Source organism: Amphiura filiformis, unplaced genomic scaffold, assembly GCF_039555335.1.
Source record: "Amphiura filiformis unplaced genomic scaffold, Afil_fr2py scaffold_29, whole genome shotgun sequence".
In the NCBI taxonomy this organism is placed as follows: domain Eukaryota; kingdom Metazoa; phylum Echinodermata; class Ophiuroidea; order Amphilepidida; family Amphiuridae; genus Amphiura; species Amphiura filiformis.
In genome coordinates this window covers 1,171,741-1,194,028 of record NW_027305493.1, presented here as the reverse complement: position 1 = coordinate 1,194,028, position 22,288 = coordinate 1,171,741, and the positions used below count along the sequence as shown (strand labels likewise).

Sequence of the window (22,288 nt, the reverse complement as noted above, 5' to 3'; positions counted from 1 at the left end):
AATCAAAATTAAGTTTTCAATCCCATTAGATGGGTCATTTTTAGAGTTATATTTTGCTGAAAACCCCATCATAATTAAACTAAGTCTTATGTTTCCAGAGATCTAGTCATTTTAGTGCTGCTCAGAATAAAAAGATATAAAGGAAATTGAATACTATTATTGGTTATATCTCAAAATCAATATTCCTAACATTCAATTCATTTTGCTTGATCGCATCACAATTGTTTTTATTTAGAAAATGAATCTGCCTATCGATGTCGTGTACGTAGCTTTTCAGTGTTTCTGCAGCATGGTTTGTTGATTCATCTTGATGAGCTGGTATGTTGTGCCAAAGGATTAAGTATAGACAAATTTACAAGGATATTGATGTCATCTTGTAAACTTGACTTACTTATTCCCTTAAACACACATTTTTCTTCCACTGTACGCTTCAATAGCTTGCTTCGATACTGGCTTCACATGTTGTTCCTAATGGAATGATGTATTAACGACGTCGGCAAGTTATTTACGGGTAATTTTTTTTCATTAATATCTTACAAATTTAAACAAACGTCATCTACAAATATGAGAATCTCGAATGTGATGCATCCGCGACTAGCATGCACATGCGAAGCGACGGACGGTTCATCGTGTTTGATGAACCCAGAGGTCCAGTCTATAATGACGACTGTTTAGTGCCAGAAGTGGTGGTATAAAGTGCAAATAGCTGTACTGTGGACATTTGGCAATTCACACATCTAATACGTAATAGCTACACATGGCAGCTATTTCACTTACCCACTTTTGGCACTAAGCAGTCGATGAGCGAATGCCACTTATTTACTCCCCACATCAGAAAAATATGGCACTAATTTTATTTTTTTAGATTAAAAAATAACAACTTCTGCCCAATGAAACGCAGCTCAATCCCAATTATTCCTTTAGTATCTAAACTGGTAATATTAAGTTAAATTTTACTATTTGGTCAAATTTATGAATTTCTTAACTCTAGGCTTTTAAGAATCGCCAAAGCCAGTTCAAGACCAGGGCCCTGCTTTGCTTTGTGGTTCGAGGAACCGCTCTTGTTGAAAAGTGGTTGTCCTTCGATTTTCGAAAGCGGTACATCATTCGCACGCAGCAGAGGAAGTTCAACCCATATCCATTGCCAACACCCACACATCCGCTGCTGCGCGCTGCCCCGGCGCGCTGCTTGCATGTGCTCCTTAAGTTGAGATAATTATATATGATATAACACTTCTTATCAAATTAAGTGAACTTTGACACAATAGTTAACTATTCTTAAAAGAATCTTTGTTAATATTTGTTAGTACATGTATTAAAAAAGTAAAGTATCTGCATATCGATGTCCTGGAGTTTTCAGTGCTTCTGCAGCATGATTTTTCATGTTTGTTGATTCATCTTGAAGAGCTGTTTTGTTGTGCCAAAGGATCAAGTAAAGTCAAATTCACAAGGATTTTTAATGTCATCTTGTAAACTTGACTTACTTATCCATTAAACACACACCTATCGTCCATACAGAGATTCAATAGCTGGAAGGAAAACATATCAAGGCCCATTTGTATGATTATCCCAGTAAAACACAAAACATCATTCGCAAAAGTTTATAAAAGGTTGTCAAAAAACGTTTAAATGTCGGGTAAAAAAGGGTATAAAACGTTTTCATAATATTCAAAAACAGTTTTTGAAAACGTACTGCAAATATTACATAATTTTATTTCAATGTTGACAAAATATATGGCAAAAAATGTTTGCAAAAAAAGTTAACAATAACATTTTGAAAATATTGTTGTAGTGTGTTTTCATACCAAACGTTTTAAAACGTTTTCATGACCTTTATATAACCCGACATTTAATGTTATTCAAATGTTTTTACCTAATCCAAAATACTGGGATACTGGTTTCACATGTTGCTCCTGATTGGAAATTATGTATTAACCGGGGTATTAACGATGTCGGCAAGTTTAGATTTGCCTAGCGATTTCATTCTTGTTTGAAAGCAAAGAAGCTTCATAAATTCACTTTATAATAGTTCACAAATTTGAGCATAACAAAGGGTTCAATTCCCATTACCCTGCTTTGCTTTGTGGTTCGACAAACCACCCTTGTTTAAGTTGTTGAGAAGTGGTTGTCCGTCGATTTTCGAAAGCAGTCCATCGTTCGCAGATATTTTTGCATACCATACCAACGCCTCGAAACGCCCACCGCTGCGTGCTCACATGCCCTTTAAGTTGAGATAATTTATGATGTAAAAGTCCTTTGACACAATGGCTAAGAATCTTTGTTAACATTTTGTCAACATTGAAAAAGTAAAGTATCTGCATATCGATGTCCTGGAGTTTCTCAGTGTTTCTGCCCGGGGGGGGGGCACTTCCATGACAGATATGCATCATGTGCCTCGGGATAGACCCCCATTTTCAAACCGGCTTGTACCCAATGACCCCCTTTTTTTGTGTTATATGGTCCTACCTATTACCCAATGACCCATTTTTTCTATTTCCTGCTATACCCAATGACCCCCCTTTTAATTACCAAATTTAGGTGGTATTTGTGTTCTCCTCCAGAAATAATGAGATTTTCACATTTCCAAGGTGGCCAAGTTGTTTTTACGCAGTTTGGCACTTATTTATGTGTACTTAATGATACTCTTTTGGCAATCCTGTACTCAATGACTCCCATTTTACTTTTTGTTACCCCAATGACCATCCTTTTTTCAAAGTTTCATACCGAATGACCCCATATTTTTGTAATTGTACATTTGACCTGAATGCCCCTTACTTTTAACATGGCCGAGGCACATCCCTGCCAATTCAGATAGGGAGTGCCTCCCCGGGTGTTTCTGCAGCATGGTTTGTTGATTCATCTTGATGAGCTGTTATATTGTGCCAAAGGATTAAGTATAGACAAATTTACAAGGATAGTGATGTCCGCTTGTAAACTTGACTTACTTATTCCCTTAAACACACACATCTCGTCCACTTTACAGGCGTGTACGCTTCAAGAGCTTGTTTCGTGAAAACATGTTCATAGTGAAGGAGTACATATCAAGGTCCATGTGTATGATACTGGCTTCACATGTTACACCCTGATGGAAATGATGTAATACGTCGGCAAGGGCAAATTGTCCATTGTTTTCTTGCTTGTACAAAAAATTACGTCTGCAAAATGTAACAACCTCCAAAGTGATAATTTTTTTTGGGATCATCCTTGATTAGCTTGCACAGGTGAGGCAACAGGCGACACATCTTTTTGCTGGACCCCACAAGAACAAATGTCACTTACTTAGTTCCTTTTCCCTAGTTACTGACTCAACATTTGGTCTTAAGGGACCGTTCACAAACACTTGTAAGGGGGGGACCTGATGCAAAAAAATTTTATCGCGAAAATTTTTCGCCCCCCCTTTACAGACCTCTAAAATTTCAGGCCCCCCCCCTTTTTGACATGAAAATAATGGGTCAACCCCATAGAAAAGCATATAAACTCGATATTTCCAGGAAAATTTGTGATTTTTTTCAGCCCCCCCCTTAGGAAGGTCAAACATTTTCAGGCCCCCCTTTTTGCGTCAGGCCCCCCTTACAAGTGTTTGTGAACGGTCCCTAATATGCATAAAGCCTACTTCACCGTACAGGGGTATTAAAAAATAATAATTATCTTTATTTGTTTTTTGTTTTTTAATATTAAAGGGTCATTCCACGTTGTGGTCTTAAAGAGACACTTCAAGCCCCAGAGTTGGGGTTTGAAGAACCGCCCTTGTCAAGTGATTGTGCATCGATTGTCGAAAGCGGTACATCGTTCGCACGCAGATATTTTTTTTATACATCCATTACCCACACATCACAGCACCCACATACCTACTCGCATACCCGTTATCTTATCTTCCGTGAACTTTGACACAATGGTTAAGAACATTTATTTTAAACTATTTAAGAAAAAAAACATGCATGTCGATGTCTGGCAGGTTTTCATGGTTTCTGCAACATTGTGATTTGCTGATTCGTCTTGAAGAGTTGTGATGTTGTGCCAAAGGATTAAGTAAAGTCAAATTCACAAGGATATTAATGCTCTCTTGTAAACTTGACTTACTTATTCCCTTAAACACACACTTTTCGTCCACTCTATGCTTCAATAACTAGAAACATTGGGAAAACATCAAACGTTCCTTGCTTTTTATGAGACTGGTTACCCATGGTGTTTCTGGTGAAGATGATGTGTTAAGACCCTAAGTGAGGTAGGTTCCAGTTGGCCCAGAGTCCAGCTTTCTTGTTGGGTTGTGATGTGTGTTCCTCGAGGTGTGTTCCAGCCTCCAATGTATACTACAGTGGCATACTCCGAGCCTGAACATTTCTGGACCTAGTCGTCCCGGTTTAAGTTAAGAAATAGTTTTGTGGTTAGTTTTGAATCGGACTGTCGGGAAAAAACATATATCTATACCTACTACTCATAAAGTTCACCCCCCGGAGTTTACCAATCCTCCATTTTAAGGTATCAGTAAGCGATTTTTCCAGCAAGTGTTAAGTTATTACGAATTGATTACTGATGATGTAAGGGCAATGCTAATTAAAGTATTTTTCTTGATTGATATTTCGTTTAACTGATTGATATTTCATTTTTCATTAAGAGGGCATCGGCAGTTATCAGTTTCCGTAATCATGCTGAGGCCTAGTAATGAACCTGCGTCATTTAATTATTTAACAAACACATACTATAGACGAATCCAACGAGCCAAGTCATGGTCGGGATTTGGTCGGCCATATTTGGGTACCCGCATGCACCAAACAGGTGTTGTGAGTACCCAATTGGGTGGATAACAAATTCGATGTTAGATTCTTTTGTGTTGTAAACTGTCATCATTCTTTTTTCTAATACACGGGTGATAGAATGCAGTTTATAATACATTTCAAGGCCGCATCGTCCCACATTTTAGGGGGATAGTTGGGTACCCGTCGCGGCTAATGGCTGCCATTGAGGAGCAGGAATGCGTGAAATTGGATTTGTCTATAAAAGTTAAGTGTTTTATGTTGATTCGAGCCACTAAAATAAGAAACACCGATGCAAAACACGAAGAATGTCCCATTATACCCTTGCTTATATTTTTAGCGATCATACCAAAATGTACATTGCAAACATAAAGTTAAAAATTAAGAATAAGTTGATATTATAATTATTATTTATTGTCAAGATTTTGACAACGTGACAAGTCATTAGTGTTGTACACCAACATAGCAGGGTTGCATAAATCATCATTGTTCTCGAACTTTTGCTTCGTTTAATCTGGAGGAACAAATTAGCATGATTAGTTCAATTATGACATTAAACTTGCAATGACTGATATCACCTTTGCCAAACCTAGACGATGTTACGTAATAGTTTTATTACACTACCGGATACCTATTGCAGCCGCTTAATAGAGGTACACTACTGCCCAGCTACGTCATTGGTTGTCTAGAGTCGGCACTTGAATCACACGTACAGTACACACACTGGTACTGGATTGGTACTGCACTGGTACTCTATAGTAGCCACAAGGTAGCTGCATGGTCATGATGGGCAGCAGTGTACATCTAGGGTAGGCAGCAATGGGAATCTGTGAGAGTACTATTGAGTACGAAAGAAAGCGTCAAGTGTTTCTGAAAACAGACGTGGCTTGTGGACGAAAACAGTTCAAATCATCACGCTTTGGAGGTGACAACACTGAGTGCACAAAAATTACTAACTCAAACTGGCGATGTGTCACCATACTAAAATTATTTCCTGTACACTTTTGACGAGAGCGTATTTTAAGCGCACATCGCGTATTTACTGGGTTGAAACGCACTTGTCTCTGATTGGCTGCTGAGACAATCTGCTGTTGCCGAGTGTAAATTTTTGAATAAACTTTGCGCCTTCCGCGTTGTTAGCTCCGACTTTGCACCATCACGGTAGTACGCTCTCGTCAAAGATTTACATCAAAATATACTATACTACTACTATTACTACACTTTACTTAGAAATTGTGATTATAAAAAATAATTGGATTCAGATTGTACACAATTGGCAATGTGTTATTAATGTGTGTGGTGAGGAGCATCGTTACTAATATTTGCAAAAATCTCTGGGGATACAGAGCGGTTTCGAAAATAAAGTAGTCTATAGTGTGTCTCGTCTCAAGTTCAGAGTAACGGCACGTTGGATATCGCAGTGGCAGGTTCGAATCAGTGCGTTTGTGCTGTTGCGTCGCCAACGTACGGACAAATCGCACTTCTACGCGTGTGTACGCGCCCCGCGGAATTAGGTTAGCGAGTGCGATTCGAATCTGCCACTGCGAAATCCAACAACATGACGTTACTTTCAACCTGAGACGAGACAAACTATAGTAAATCCAGTCGCAATCTTGCACGAAGCGCATGCAATATCTCATCTGTCAATCAATTATTACGAGCATTCAATCCGCGCAGGCGTATTACGCTACTTATGGTCGGGCCAATTTCTGAGAATAGGTTTCGGCAAACTTAAACTGGTTGTGTAGTTTAGGCTATACAAGGTGACTTTTTAACATTAAAAACTGATACTAATTTATACCTTTACTCCCAATAGCAAATACATTATAATTATGTATACCATCATCATAATTATTAATCATTAATAACTAAACAACTTAGTAATTATTAAGTAAAACTTTTAAGTAATATTATGCTATTTGTATTTTGCATACACTCTATAAAATTACTCCGCATGGGATTGAGTAAAAAGGTAGCAGCTGAACAAATTAAGTCCATTTTAAATCAACGTTGAACAAATTGTACTCCCAAAAGCAATTAGTATATACATTATAAAATATATATATATATATATATACATTATAACGTAGAATCAAAATACTGTCCGGTTTAAAGTGCTCAACATTATACATATACAGAACTTGGTCATCATAATTATCAATCATTAATAATTAAACAAGTCTTGGTAATAATTATTAAGTAAAACTTTTAAGTAATATTATGCTATTTGTATTTTGCATACTCTATAAAAACTACTCAACAATGACATGAATGAGTTGATTATAAGGTAACAGCTCAACAAATTGAGTCAATTTTAATCAACGTTGATATATATATATATATATATCATTATAATTATTAATCATTAATAATCAAACGATTCATGGTAATAATTATTAAGTAAAACTTTTAAGTAATAGTATGCTATATGTATTTTGCATACACTCTATAAAAATTACTCAACAATGAGTTCCGTAAAAAGGTAACAGCTCAACAAAATTCAACTTTATTGAAAATTCGGCAATATTAAGTAAAATGTTCACTCAATATTGAGTGAAATGTTTACTCAATATGTGTGCTGTTATTTTTTTTTACTCAAATGATTGAGTATTCTTTGTAAGAATGTACAGCTGTAGAAAAATAGAATTATATACTTTAATAGTATGTACAGGTTATGCCATTTATACTTATACATGTCTTATAGGTTACAATCAGCAGAAAAAGAGGTTATATTTGCGTTTAAAACAAAATCGACAAATTATTTGATACAGAACGTACGTTTTCTCCTTTTTTATTATGAGATACTGATAGTAAAAATACCTCTGATGCATCATACATTGTATTAAAGGCCCGCGTAAAAAGGCGGGCCTTTTTAATGACAGCCAGAGCATGTTTTACATTTCATAGTGGTAAGACAGAGTGTGTTTCGCACTTATGTAAAATCAAATCCAAAACACAAAAATCTTTATTTTGATGGAGAAAAGCGGGAATGAGGTCGAAGTCGAAAGGTATTGAAAACATGGCATCAGTTGATTAATTCAAAATTATTATTTCAAAATTAGTTTTTAATTTTTTTAATTTGTAACATTATTATTTCTTTTGGTTATAAGTTTGGTATCAAAATAATTGTTCGATTTTGTATCTGAAAGCTGAAAAATTAGAATTATACAAATGCTATGAATATATGTTCCACATATTAAAGGGACATTTCGTGATTCTAACATCCTCTGTTTAGGCGATGGGTTAATAGATATCTACGAATAAATCTTATTTCAAAAATATAAGTTGATTCAGATATTGAATTTGTGACTTAGGCATAGTTTCATGTATTATAAGACATGTGTTGAAATTCTGAATTGGTCGATATTGTGTTCAAATCTGCATATAAACAAACGTATGTTTGGTATAAAGATCTGAACTTTTTTGTTGTATTAAAGTGCGGGTGAGGATGTTGATCACTTAGTGCCCCTTTATGGTAACTATCCTTTCGGGAACTTTCATCTAAATACTGTTAGTTTTACCACCACCATGGCCACATATTGTTATAATATGTTGGGCTTTTCTTTCTATTATAATTATGTTAAGAATATAAATTTGATTCCACACTTTTCAAATTGAAAAGCGATCAAAATTTAGATTAGATTTTGTATATATTTTACTTTTTCGTCTCAAATCGTCTGCGCTGTGTGCCCAATCTGAAGAAGAGAAACAACAAATGATGAACAACAAAGAAACAGCAAGAAATATTAAACCAAAATCGATTATATTTTAACAAAAAGACAAAAAACAAGAACTTGTTTTACAAGGTCTAAAGGAAATAGGATTTTTAGTACTTTGAATAACATGTGTATATTGACCCCGTTATACTGATCCAATATATAAATTTGAATCGAGAATTTTCAGACCTACAAGTACATCGCAAGTAGGTCCATTATTGTACTTTTGCAGAATCCTTAGGATGAGAGGCATACTTTGACATAGTTTGTCACCAAAAGTGTTACCTTTTTGATTCGTGTCAAATTTGAGGAGTTTTGGCAACTTTTATGAAAGTACAGATAAAGGGTTTGGAATTAGCACCCACCCCTTTGACCCTGAACCAGGATCCCAAACCTTTTGAGCTCTTTTGTTAGCGGCATATTTGCAACTAATTTGAATGGAGCATATTCATACCTGCACAGTGGCGGCGCCACGGGGGGTGGGTCCCCCAGTCAGAACTTTTGCCACCCCCTGCTTCCCCAGTAAAAACCAAAAATTACGAAAATGTCCATTTGTTGCGCAAAATTTAATTTGCCCCCCCCCCATTCACTTTGCCCCCAATCACACCCCCCCCCCCTTGCAGGCGCAAAGGAGGGACACAAACATATGAAAATATTAATAGAATGCATTTACTACCTTTTTGTCGATGACACTGCATCTTTTGTATCTATCTATAGTAGTTTTGTCCCTGTAAAATAAACGATAAAATATAACGTATGTGTGTCAGTGGTATTAACTATATCTATGCACACTACAGAGAAACATTATTAGTACATGTTTATTAACTCAAACAAAGTGTTACTCTTCATTTTGCTGTGACCATGTTTTTGAGATTTTTGCCTGAGGAAACGAAACGTATTAGATTGGATATATCCGCAACTGCACTACCGATCCCTCTTGCTCTTAGGCACCACATCGAATTTGATCCTATAGCGCTTTCGGTGCCCGGTTAGATACCGATGACTCTTTCGATCATACTCTGCTGATCTAGGCCTTAATTATATCAAGCATAATAATTAACATTTGCAAAGTATTATTGTTTTTCATTTAAATAATCAAAAACGAAAGCACTTTATAAATGTTCAGGGTGCGATAGGAAGGGTCATCGGTATATAGGTCCAAACCAAACGTTGTGCCTTAGCCACTTCAAATAATCAGTCCAAGAGAACGCCAAATATGGATCAGGAGTATTACATAATAATACCCTGCTATGACAATAGCTGCACTAGGTTAATGGTATAATCTCCTTATGTGGTTAGCATGACTGGGCCAGGAAATCCACAAGGTCAGCCAATGTATGTACATGTATTCGGTACATGTACCATATCTTTACAATGGGTGATAAATTTCTGGTTTGTTTTATTTCAAAACGCAACATTCGATATTCTAAAGCTTGGTCCAAATCCAAGAGAAGAACCAACTCTAGTAATTTATGTGGTTTCAAATTATATCAGACGTTGCCTTTTTGATAGAAATGGTGTTTGTTGATGTGCACAGTTTCCCATTAGATCATAACATGCTGTTGTACATCCAAGGTCAAAGGTCTTTTAATCCATATTTGGCGTTGTTCTGGGACTGATAATTATTGTCAGTGTCATCCAAGTACACTTTGAGCTTCCGTCTTTGCAATTAAATGATTGTTTGTACCAAAATGTTGTTGTCTGAGCTTGCATTTTGGCATTTAAATGTTTCTTTGAAGGGGTTATTGTGTGATGAATGTAAAGGGCACAGGTGGGTCATTTCGACATATTTGTCTTTTTTTAGGATAATACATGCAGGGGTAAACATAACTGGCACTTTAATTCTTTTGCCGTCTGTATTAAAAAAATCATCTTACCTGAACAGTGCGACCATCTTCTACGCGATACGGTGTGTAGTACGGTGGTGGTTGGCCACGAGGTGGACCTAATTGACCAGTACCAAACTGGCGCAGACTCGGGCGCGGAACTGGACGAGAAGCGGTTACACGTGATTGTAAAGGCGTTGCCCGAGATTGGTTCCAACGAGAAAATGCAACACATCCAATCAAACCCAAGACACCGATCAGCAAAAGCAAGCCTACGCCGCCTCCAATTCCTACGATGACGGAGCGGGACACTGTTGTACCTAGAAAATGAAAACAAATATCTCTTTTTTTCTGTTTTTGAAAGTGGAAAGAATATATGCAAGGAAAACATATTTACCGGGATATTATAGACATGATAGATCTATGCAGATTTACAATGCAACGAATGTAGCAAAACACACAGCACGTTACTTAAAGATACACAAAGGCGCACTTCCTGGCCTTGTACTATGCGTGTTTGAGTATTAACGGGCGTTCATTACATGCTGTTTACCTATGCACTGGCACGGTCCTGGAACCTAGGATTGATTACAGATATCACAACAGGGGATATCCTATTCTGCTCTGACATTTAATGTACAAAGGGATCACTCTTGTACACGGGACCAACAGCTTAATAATTGACTTTCGAGCCACGAGACGTCTCACATTCACCACCTATCATTAGCGCCAATCCGGCTTGAAATGGTGTGGGGTGAGGGTAACAATCGGCCTGAATTGGCTGAAAACAAAACGGTTCATTTTGCCCAAAGGTGGGACACCCCCCGGATTGACGCCCATGTTACCTATACCTGCACGTGCTGTGGGGTTTTGAAGAAATTCTCAAATTGCATTCTGCAGGATTACCAACCTTTTAATATAGGAATATTTTGGGAGAGGCAGAGACACCTAGAGGCAGAGACACCTAACACAAGCCCAAAGCTCGAACTAACGCAGATCGTATTCTATCGGCCGACGGCGCAACGCCTTAACTGGTCGGCCATCTCACCCTCACTTATACAAGCATATAATCAGATGCTATAGCAATGTTTTGCCTAATCTATTTTGTATAAAAATGTTAAAATGTAGCTTTAAACAAATGAAGAGCTTATTTCCAAACCGTGTTAAGTCCACTATCCCATGTTTCTGATTTCCCTGTGCGATATTGCAATGTGTTGTGATGCTAGGTATTATAATTTCAGTTGGATGCACCATTACCAAGCAAACAGTGGATGGACGCACAGTAACAATACTGGGTGAGGCCTTTGTTTCCCAAATGACAACAATAGTCTGCATATTGTTATGCAGCATTATTATGGAAAATAATAGCTTGTTGATGGTAGGGGCCTACAACTCATTGTTGCTAATGTCAAAGTAATTGTGATTGTATCTCACAAGTAAATGAGACCATGGAAATAGTAGATCTTATGTACTATTTCCATGATGAGACACATGGGGTTGTGGACTTAACATGGTTTGGAATTAAGCTCTTCAAATACATTAATTAGATGCCCTCGCAATGCCTTACCTCCTCCGCCATCTCCACCATCATCAGCTGGCTCGTCATCTATCGGTTCTCCATCATCATCATTAATACACACCGTTATCACATTTGGATATAAAAGAAAGTTGTTGGCACTAGGATTTACGGCACTCAATGTGACTTCAAATGCTTCCTGCCTTTCTCCAATCTCATCATCAATTATTTGAAACTCAACATCCGCTCTTGTCTGACCTACTCTAAACATCACTTCCGTGTCAATGTCTCCGTAATCACCTCCATTGCCGTCCGCAGGGTTAGCTGCACCGGCTGCCCCAGGGTTAATCTCCCGGCTTCGGACTCCTGTAAAATGACAAGAATTCTTATTAATGTTAACCTGGCAATGAGCAATATAAAAAAGTATACTTATGATACAGGGGAAAGAAGAATTACGCATCGCACAGTAGCACAATTAAACATGAAATTACAAATGGAAATAAACGTGACATGCATAGCAGAGTAAAAACTCCCGACATACCTGCCTGTGCGGGGACTTGAACCCCAGACCTCTCGCTTACGGGGAGAGTGCACTGAGCTACGTACACAGACTGTCCCTGATAAACATGACTCAAGTCTGGTACTATGGATATGAGCAGTCAGGGTAAACAGTACAAACAGTACCTCCCACAATCCCACAATCAAGAGGTCTGGGGTTCAAGTCCCCGCACATGCAGGTATATCCGGAATTTATATCTGCATATAAATCTGTCCTGGTTCCATTAGTAATTTCATATTTATTTGTGCTGGTGTGCGATGTGGAATTTCTTCTTTCCCCTGTATATTGATATACTAGTATTAAGAATAACGATTAAAGGTGGGTAACCTGATTGACAGGCTCATCCCCAACTTTACCCCATCAAAATATAGATTTTAGTATCAGGTGAAAGCTCATATTTTTCTCATTAACATAATTGAAATTAGGCTTTCCAAATCGGTCCGAAGAAATCATAAAACTATTGAATTAGTCTCGACTGTGGTACACCACGTTTAAGACTAATCATGCTAATGAGACAGTTTTTTGATGATATCTTCGGAAATATCTTGGAAATCCTGATTTCAATATGTTAACAATGGTTAATGAGAAAAATAGGATCTCTCATTTGATACATAGATGATATCAATTTATTACATAAATGTCATTAATATAAACACTGTAGACTATAATTATCATGATTATCACGCTGTATAAATGTCAGTAATTCCATAAGGAATTAGTCCCATTTACAGGAAACATTTATATGTTATTTTTGCATTAATGCTTGGAAGGGACGACACTTTTGCATGAGGTTATACATCAATTTCAAAGAATTCCATTTTCCAATTATATCAGGCCACCTTCCTTTAAGCATCATTAATTTGATCCCGTGCGCTAGATTGTAATGTTTCTATTTTCCAGTGTATGATGCGTAAGCCTCTTCCCTTGTTTGTATACTTATGATGTTATCTACCATAATTCAAATGGAATTGCCAACAAGAAATGATAAAATGACGGCTGCATAAACAAAAAGAACAGAATAACAGACATATCTGGCCGGCCATATGTGCTTGTCCTTTGCCATGACTAACCTGTATCTCCCCTTTGTTCCGCAAAACAACATACTTCATAACTATAATTGAAGATCTGAGAGCATGAAGACCGTAAGGCCATATTTAGCATTTTGAGATATGATCGTTTAAACTTGTTAAAATAAGATAATTTGGAAACCAAAAAAGCCATAATATTGATACTTCTCAGGAATATGAGTATAGGCAAGAAGAATCATTTTGCATATCAACCAAGTAAATAACTGCAATATTGATCGATTTATCATTTTTGGACTATAACGGTTTTCTTGCGCTCGGATTGAAACAAAAGCTTATAACTCCAAAATGAATGCAGATGTTGGAAATATTTAACCATGTTGGTAATCTATGTGCAAAGACGAGCAATTTGACACATTGTTTGTTGAATTTGAAGGTTGTTTTACAATTTGACTTCAATTGACCTTTAACCGGAAGTGAGCCCCTTACTTATTAACCGAGCTCTAAATGTATGATAATTTATATATTTTTGTAATCGTTGTGATGAGACGAGTAATTTGACATGTCTCTTGACGACGGATATTTTTTTATTTTTTTACCCCTCTTGACCCCTCACGTGACCCCTATTGGGAGGGGGCCAAATGTCAGTCTTCATCCAATAACTTCAAAACCACCTGTAACTCAATTTCGTCAAAAGTGGACTTACAGTCTTCTTGCGCTCAGGTCTTCAATTACAAACGGGACGCTGTTATTTGTCAGATGTAATAATATAATACTTAATAAATGGAACAGGTAGTTAACTTACTGACTGTTGTTGTTCCAGATGGAACATTAAATCCATAAGCTTCCCTTTGGATTGTCAATCGTCCCGTTCCTACTGATTCGGACACTATTATTTTATTTTCGGTGCTCTGTTGGTCTGTCCCAGGTGTTGACACAAATTTCACAGTATCTAAAAAGTATTAAAGGTATATACAATTCAATACAGCACGGTTTAAAATATGTAAACCTAAGTGGTATTCCACATGTTGATAATGGACATGTTGATAAACGTACTTAAAGCACCACCTTCCAGGTTTTACGTCTATTTGAAGAGCTTCTAGACATGAGTTTGTCTATGAAAACATGAGGAGCTTGGGCTTGTTTTCACGGAAACCTTATTTTTCATTCTGAAGCAGATCACAAAATGCTTCTGCAATAAATTCTAGACGATGCAATCTATACATTTCAACAATCCGAAGGGCGTTTGAGGATAACTTTAAACCTTCAATTGAATACATGAATTCAAAACCCACCCAAGTCCATGGGAATTGATTTTGAGAAAAAAGCCTGTGTATCATTTTAATTCCTTCAGTTAGATTTACCTGGTCAATATGGAAAGTTTTACTTGCAAATGAGTGGGTTTAACTGTATTAGGTATGACGATAAGCATATCAGGGACTTCGTGGGGTTCATTTTAAATGCTGGAATTGGGTGGTTTTTTAATCATATACAAAGACAATGTTGTAATGAGATTACCACTAGTAAGATAATACAAAATAAAGCACACAAGTATGTATAATGTTGATAAGCATTCTGCCATGTAATATAAACCTTTCACTTTCCTTTATTAAACCTTTTTTTTTCAAAAGTCACTCTCCAGCAATGAATATGTTACAAGTGGACTTTTATACATACTGGATTTCAATCAATGTGTTACAAGACTCAAATCATGGACTTGGGTGGTTATTTCATACATGCTATTTTTCACATGCTCAATAGACACAGATAGGATGAATTTGAGTTATTCTTTCATATATATGACAGGCCTATGTACATTGTATAGCAACAATTTCTCATGCTTAACTCAATTTGGCCAAAGTATGGACTTGGGTGGGTTTTGTATTCATATATTCAATTGCATTACTATTAAGCAGTTATTAGCTGCTGCTTTAATGTACAGAAGGAAATGTAACACATGCAATCTAATCATTTATCAAAGGAAGTATATTTGAAACAAATAAACTCCCCCTGTGGAAGATTTTGGAAATATATATCTTCCATTGGGAGAGTATGTTTTTCAAATGTAATTGTCAGGGGTAATCATTTTGAAACCCATACTCCCCCTGTATTATGGCTTTACCTATATCTCCCACAACTGGAGTGAGTATTACAAATGAAAGTCCACCATTGTCTATTCTATTCAAAATTGATACCCCCTCTGTGGCAGACTTTAGCTTAATCTTCCACAGGGGTAGTGTGGATTTTAAATGGAATAGCCCAAAAGAATTCTGTATGAATATCTTACTGTCGTCGTCAATAATTGTCAACGATGTAGCCACCTGGCCAGAATCTGTTCCTCTATTATCAGCTGCCAGGAATACAAAGAAATCCTCCGATCCTTCCAACTCTTGGTCGTCATAGATTTTGATGGTGAAAGGCACGGAATTAACATTTGGTCCAAACAAAAGAGATTTGCCCGCGAGTGGCTCATAGTCTGACAAGGAGGCTGCGCCACCATTGCTGGTTGAAATATCTGTTAAAGATAAATAAAGACTTAAGGTTAGCAACTAGTTTTGGTAGTTCACAGCATCTTGCGAATGGTAGTGTGCTTTGGCAAAAATTGCATTGCTCAATTTATAGCGAGCGTGTAGAAGAAGGTCCTGTGATTCTTGAGTTATGTTGTGAAAAGGGGGCTGAAGCAACATAACTTTTGTAAAACTTACATAACTCCTTAACAACAATAAATCAAGCAAGTTTTCAAAGTATATGATTTGTAGAATGATCTTTTGCAAAACATCAAAGTGTTATTTTTCAATAATATATTGATTTAGATAATGAAAATCGATGTTTTGGGTTGCTTCGACCAGCGATAGGCCTATCTCGTATACCCTTGCCATACAACTAATCTATCGCCTTTTCTTTATTATGGTCAGTAATGTATCCAATGGCATCTAATGACGTATGATTGACATCAGTAAATACATATCAGCCTGCTACGCTAATTTCACTCTGCCTTTGATAAAGATCCTGCTATCGAAAGCTCAGGCCATTAATCCAATTTGAATTCAACATTTTAAAATGTTTGTGTAGTGTTTTTTCATAAAAAGCGTTTTAAAAATGTTTTAATGGCCTTTATAACCCTAGATTTAAATATTATTGTAACGTTTGATCCAAACCAAAACGAGTTTTTAACGTTTAAAAACATTCGACTTACATGCGGTCTGAGACTGCATTGTAGATCCTGATCGTTCTACTGTACACGTCACAGTTCCGATAGATTCGGCAAAACGTTTGTCGGGGCAGCTCAGCTGGAATGCACCTAGACATAATCAAGCATTACGTAAGTAGTGGCATCTGCGAGGGGGGGGGGGGGGTGTGGCGGTTGTACATGGGAGCCAAAATGCCTAACATTTTTCAATACATCACATATTGCATTATAATAATTTTGCTCAAAGAAGTTAAACTTTCTGTCTGACGGTAACTTGGGGGGGGGGGTGTAAATCTTAAGTTTAGATGCACCCGGCGCCCCCAATGCATGTAATGCATGATTGATAGATAATATTGATTAATCAGTTATACATCATATTGATTACACAGTTATATTCCGTGCATACAAGTGCTTTTTTGACAAAAGAGACGATAGGCAGACACTCTCCACAAGACATTACGGATTGGTCGTTCGGATTCGATTGATACATGTTTGTGCAGCCCCTTGTATCAGTAATAATAGTTGCTCAAACTCCAAATAATGATTTATAATATTCGCATCGATTAAATGAGGATCACGCTACGATTAACAGCACCTGTTCCAGGGACTTTGGTGACTTCGTGGAAGATGTACTAATTATGATTCTGGAGCAAAGGCCTTAAACTATCAATTAACATTATATTCGACCAACAATATTACATTCGACCAACGCGATTACAAGAACGATTTCCGTCAAATTTTTATGTTGTTTATCTTTACCCAAAATGGTGAAATAATATCGTGAAGTAGGCCTAATGGACGAAAGCTCACATGCTATCTTCATATGATCTTGGCCGTTTAACTTGGAGCTCTATGAGGCATTTGCTCTGGTGTACATGCTGTATGGCGTAGTACAAAAACAAATTTGCCTGAATCCAATTAGGTGTTTAATTGGGACATTTGTAGGCTAAACATTACAAATATGCCAAAAAAATCAGGTCTGAAAATAATAACAATTTCATTTTAAAAGATCGTATACATTCTGGCTTTAAGTTAGTGGCATTTTTTTAGCTTGTGGCATCGCTTACCATCATCGTCTCGGATGTATACAATGGTTTCCCGGTTTTCATTATCGATTGTTGCTAGCAGACCTGACGGGGTTTGACCAGTACGACTTATGCTTACGGAAAAGCTCTGTAAGCCTTCTTCAATCGTGTCATTGTAAATAGGTACACATGCTGTTTTTTCCACTTCGTTTTGCGCAAAAGTTACGAAAAAGTCAGAGGCATCAAAGTCACTGTTTGGCGTTGCTGCTGTAGACGTGCCTGGATCTGCTCTTGGTGTTATGCTCAAATCTAAATGTAACAGAAATATAAACAGTATCAGTAAAAAAAACCAATTTGGAATTTTACCATTTTTTCTGTCCAAGAAGGACGGCACTTGTTCACATTTTGAAAGCGTGCACAGCGTAAACACGGAAGTGGTGTTCTGATTGGCTGATTCAATCGTCTGACAATCATAAAGACGGCTAATCTGATTGTCTGATTACTCGTCAAAATGTTGGTCGACGCAAGCAAAGTAGTCCGCGTATTGCAAGCCATTGAGGTCATAACGTGCATGTAGATACGCGCAGCTTATGTAAAGCTACGTGCAGCCGTTTAAGCAATCATAATCCCGGGTCATAATCGTTAATTTAATCACGTGGTTGGGTCGTTAAGGAGGCCAATCACAGCATATGCCAAGAGAATATGTTGCTATTGCCTGACCAAAATGATACACAAAGCATATCTATTATCATGAGTCAGGAGTGTTAACATCGTGTTTAATTGCATACTATGTACACGTGGCTGTATAAAGCAGTGCAGGGGATCTGAAGGTCGAACAACCTACTACTGATGCAAATAAATGTCTAAAGACATTGCAGGGAAAGTGAAGGTCACACTGCCACTGTAGCCCGTAGCTTAATTTATACGCTGGCGAAGTTACGTAATTAATCGGATTAATTACCATAGCAATAGGTGAAAACAATTTTGAACATACCGCGCTGCACTACAAGCAGGATACACTCATCACCTGTGTATGTCTGCAAACATAGATTGAATACAATACTGGTCTTTTCAAAGATACTAATCTTACAGGTGCAAGTAATCAGCATGATATGGTTCAATGAAGAGGTACCGCGTGAACGTATCAGTGCAGCGCGGTATATTCAAAAATTGTTTTCACCTATTGCTATGGTAGTTAATCAGATTATTACGTAACTTCGCCAGCGTATAGTATAGTATTATAATAGCATAGCATGGTAACTGCAGATACATTCATTATCATACAAGGATTATCATATTATGAGTCTCTCACGTTCACTCTCTCTCTCACCCCCCCCCCTCTCTCTCTTCCCTCTCTCTCGTTCTCTTTCCCTCTCTCTATTTATACTAGTATTTCATATAAATGCTGTACATTACTTACACACGTCATCAGTTCTTTCAAGAGCCCCACTTCGCAATAACACAGGGCAAGCATATACCACATCTTCGTTTACAGTAATTTCAGCATCACGCATGCGTATCACCGTTCCTAAAACATAACGCATAATTTGAATATGTTGAACAAAAATCAATTTCAACTGACTACTATATAAATTATAAAATCTTTGTGTCATTGTCATTTTAAAAATAACACACGTACAAACCCACCCCGCGATTCGCACACCCACCCAACACACCCACAAATAAATCAAATCCATGGCTCTACGAGAATGCAGAAGAATGGAAACAATAAAGTAATACAGCAGTTACAAATACGTCTATACAGTTTGTCCACTCTGAAGTACAAAGTGACAACGCGCGCGTATACAGCGCGTTAACAGTGCGTAGATTTCCGTCTCTGCTGCAGGTATGCGTGCCCTCAAAGTCGGCATGTGTGCGTCCGCGTCAGCACTTTGTACTTCAGAGTAGACTGACTTGTAGTTTCAGACCTATTAATTGTATTCACAATATTTTAACATAAAAAAGAAGGCGGTTTATATGTGCTCGCATTTTAATACCCCATTTTGCCCAATTTTGCTCTGTATATTAACAACACAGCAGTATTTTCAAAGAAAATACCCAGGTGTGGTAAATAATGATTTGAATTCAGCGCAAAGATAATGGCGTGTTTTACATGTCACAGTGCGTGCATTTATACAATTTATCGCTGTATATTAAAGTGCAACTTTAAAATTCAGGGGTTTTTCTTTTAAAATAATGCTGTGTTATTAAAATTGACTGTTTGGCGAATGGGGTCTCAATATCCGCTTACATCCACCTTTCGGCTACGGTGTCATGCACAGATTTGCTTGAAATTAATACAAGATGTGTAGATGGGAGCCGGGTGAGAAAAACTCACCTGGCAAGTTTTAATTTTTTTCCAAAAGAGTGTTTTTGACTTGCGTAATTTTTTGAGATTGGAAAACTCCATAGACTTTGCACATGGAGTGTTTTTGGCATGTTGCCAAGTTCATCAAATTAGCTCAAGTTAATTTATGAAAACAGATCATTTGTTTAAATGTCATTTTTTCTCTTTTATACCCAATGTATGTATAAATCAGGTTTTTGATTTATGTTATTGCAAAATTGCTACTTATAAATAAGGACAGTGGTTTCCCCAAGATGTTAATCAAAACAAAGTAGATATTTAATGATAATGTGTTTTTTTTTTCAATTTTCGTAACTTTTATCTATAAACACTAAATTACTTAAATTCTAGAATTGTTTTGGAGCTAACTATAGGTCCAGTTTCATCAAGGTGTCTTATGAAAGGTTATCAAATTTAGTTAAACTTATACACCATCCCTGAAACTTTGGAAACTAGCACACTCCATGTATAGGTTCAAAAAATTTAAAATGTGTAAATATTTAGGTATGTAATTTCAAAAAATAAAGAAATACATAAATGTTAGAATTTGTATGAAACTCTAAAATAGATGGAGTGAAGACGTATCTTTTAGTATGTTTTAAGTTTTAAATTAATACGCAATTCTAATTTGCTGTTGTAGCTATTTTGCTGCAAACCTGATTAGGCGTTCATAACTCGTGAATAAGATTAAGGTTATCATGGTTATACGATATATGTGACCCGTTACAGCAAAGGTACCTTAAGTCGGGAGCTACATATGCCTTATTTTGCTAGTAACAAATGCATTCTAAACCAATCATTAATCCTATTGTTGTAGAGGATAATAAGCTTGCACCTGTCTATAGAACTGTTTGTTATACAGCTCTAGTCTTTATTTGCTAAGGCTAATCCCTGTTCAAGTGGCATGAGTGGTGGGTTACAAAAGCATTGCATTGTATTTGTATAGGTATGTATTAGCCACCCACTAACAATGAGAGAACATTCCTATACCTCGTTGACTTGTAGATGATTTGAAATGACCGCCACTTCAGATTGTCATTATTGTTTGATATTTTCTGCCAACATTGGGGAAAAAGAGACACTTGTAGCAGCCGACATAAGGTACCTTTCGCTGTAACGGGTCACATATTGTTGGTCGAAGCAGCAGAAAAAAAGTAGGACACAGCATCTTGCGAATGGTAGTGAGCTTTAGCAAAAATTGCATTGCTCAATTCATAGCGAGCGAGAAGAATTCAAATATTACAGATAGGCCTACTAGTAATACTTTTATAGGTCCTGTGGTTCTTGAGTTATGTTGTAAAGAGGGCTGAAACAACAACATTTTTGTAAAACGTACATTACTCATGAAGAACAATAAATTAAGCAAGTTTTCAAAGTATATAATTTGTAGAATGAACTTTTGCAAAACACTAAGGTGTTATTTTTCAATAATATATTGATTCGGATAATGAAAATCGATTTTTTTTTGGCTACTTCGACCAACAATACCTCGTATATTCTTAGTGCTGAAGCTATAAGCGTATTTGAGACGGCCGAGTTACTTTTTGTGGAGTCTAGTTTTTACTGAGGAAAATAGAAATGAAAAAAAAATGCACAGTCCTCACCATCATCGTCTTGAATACAAATAAATAGATCAGAACCACGATCAATACTGCAGTCGCCTGACAAAGATAATGAGACTTGGAAACATTCCTCTAATTCGGGGATTTTATCATCATTGATTGGTATGATCACGGTCCGAGTGGGCTGGAGTGGCTCAAATGAAATCTGTCTCACTGGTATATAATCGTCATAAGCAGTAGCGGCTCGAGAGACACCACCATTTACATCAGATGTCAGCAAGTCTGCAACAGAATTCATTTAAAAATTGAAATTCACCATGCAATCAATCTGCCAATTAAATAATCAATCGATCGACAGGTTTTCCCTAATATATTCGATCACACAGTCAATCAATTAACAGTATCAATTAAAATCAATCGAGTGCGGTAATGCATGATCGTTACAGCCGCAGAATAAAGCTGCCATAGGAAAAAAAAAAAGGTAAAGGTGAGTGAGGGTCGAAGCCATGTGAACCGGCGCGGTATTCGACATTTGTGTACGGTGGGGTGTAAGCTTAGCCCTCTAAATTTCCCTAATATATATACCTTGTTTCAAATTAATGTCTTTAAGGCAATAAAAACTTTCAAAGCTTTGTATATTTTTTCAAAGTCCAGAATCAAGGCAAGTACATCTTTTATAAATCACTCTTCGTTTTATTTGTAAACTACAACCCCCTAAAGAATTTTATGACCAGAGCCTGTAATGCAACTATTCTATTGCATAAGTCA

The 22,288-nt window shown here is 36.9% G+C and overlaps 1 protein-coding gene across 1 annotated transcript; it reads right to left on the bottom strand.

Annotated features, from left to right (window-relative positions):
• Positions 1–8,228: 8,228 nt before the first annotated feature.
• Positions 8,229–18,382, bottom strand: LOC140143827 (extracellular matrix organizing protein FRAS1-like). The gene is made up of 9 exons (XM_072165636.1): positions 18,343–18,382; positions 17,654–17,920; positions 16,593–16,697; positions 15,684–15,911; positions 14,202–14,348; positions 11,864–12,178; positions 10,348–10,616; positions 9,147–9,198; positions 8,229–8,449 (listed from the first exon to the last, which is right to left on the bottom strand). The coding sequence occupies exons 1-8, from the start codon at positions 18,380–18,382 to the stop codon at positions 9,178–9,180; spliced, it is 1,392 nt and encodes a 463-aa protein (XP_072021737.1). The 3' UTR covers positions 8,229–8,449; positions 9,147–9,177.
• Positions 18,383–22,288: the final 3,906 nt, after the last annotated feature.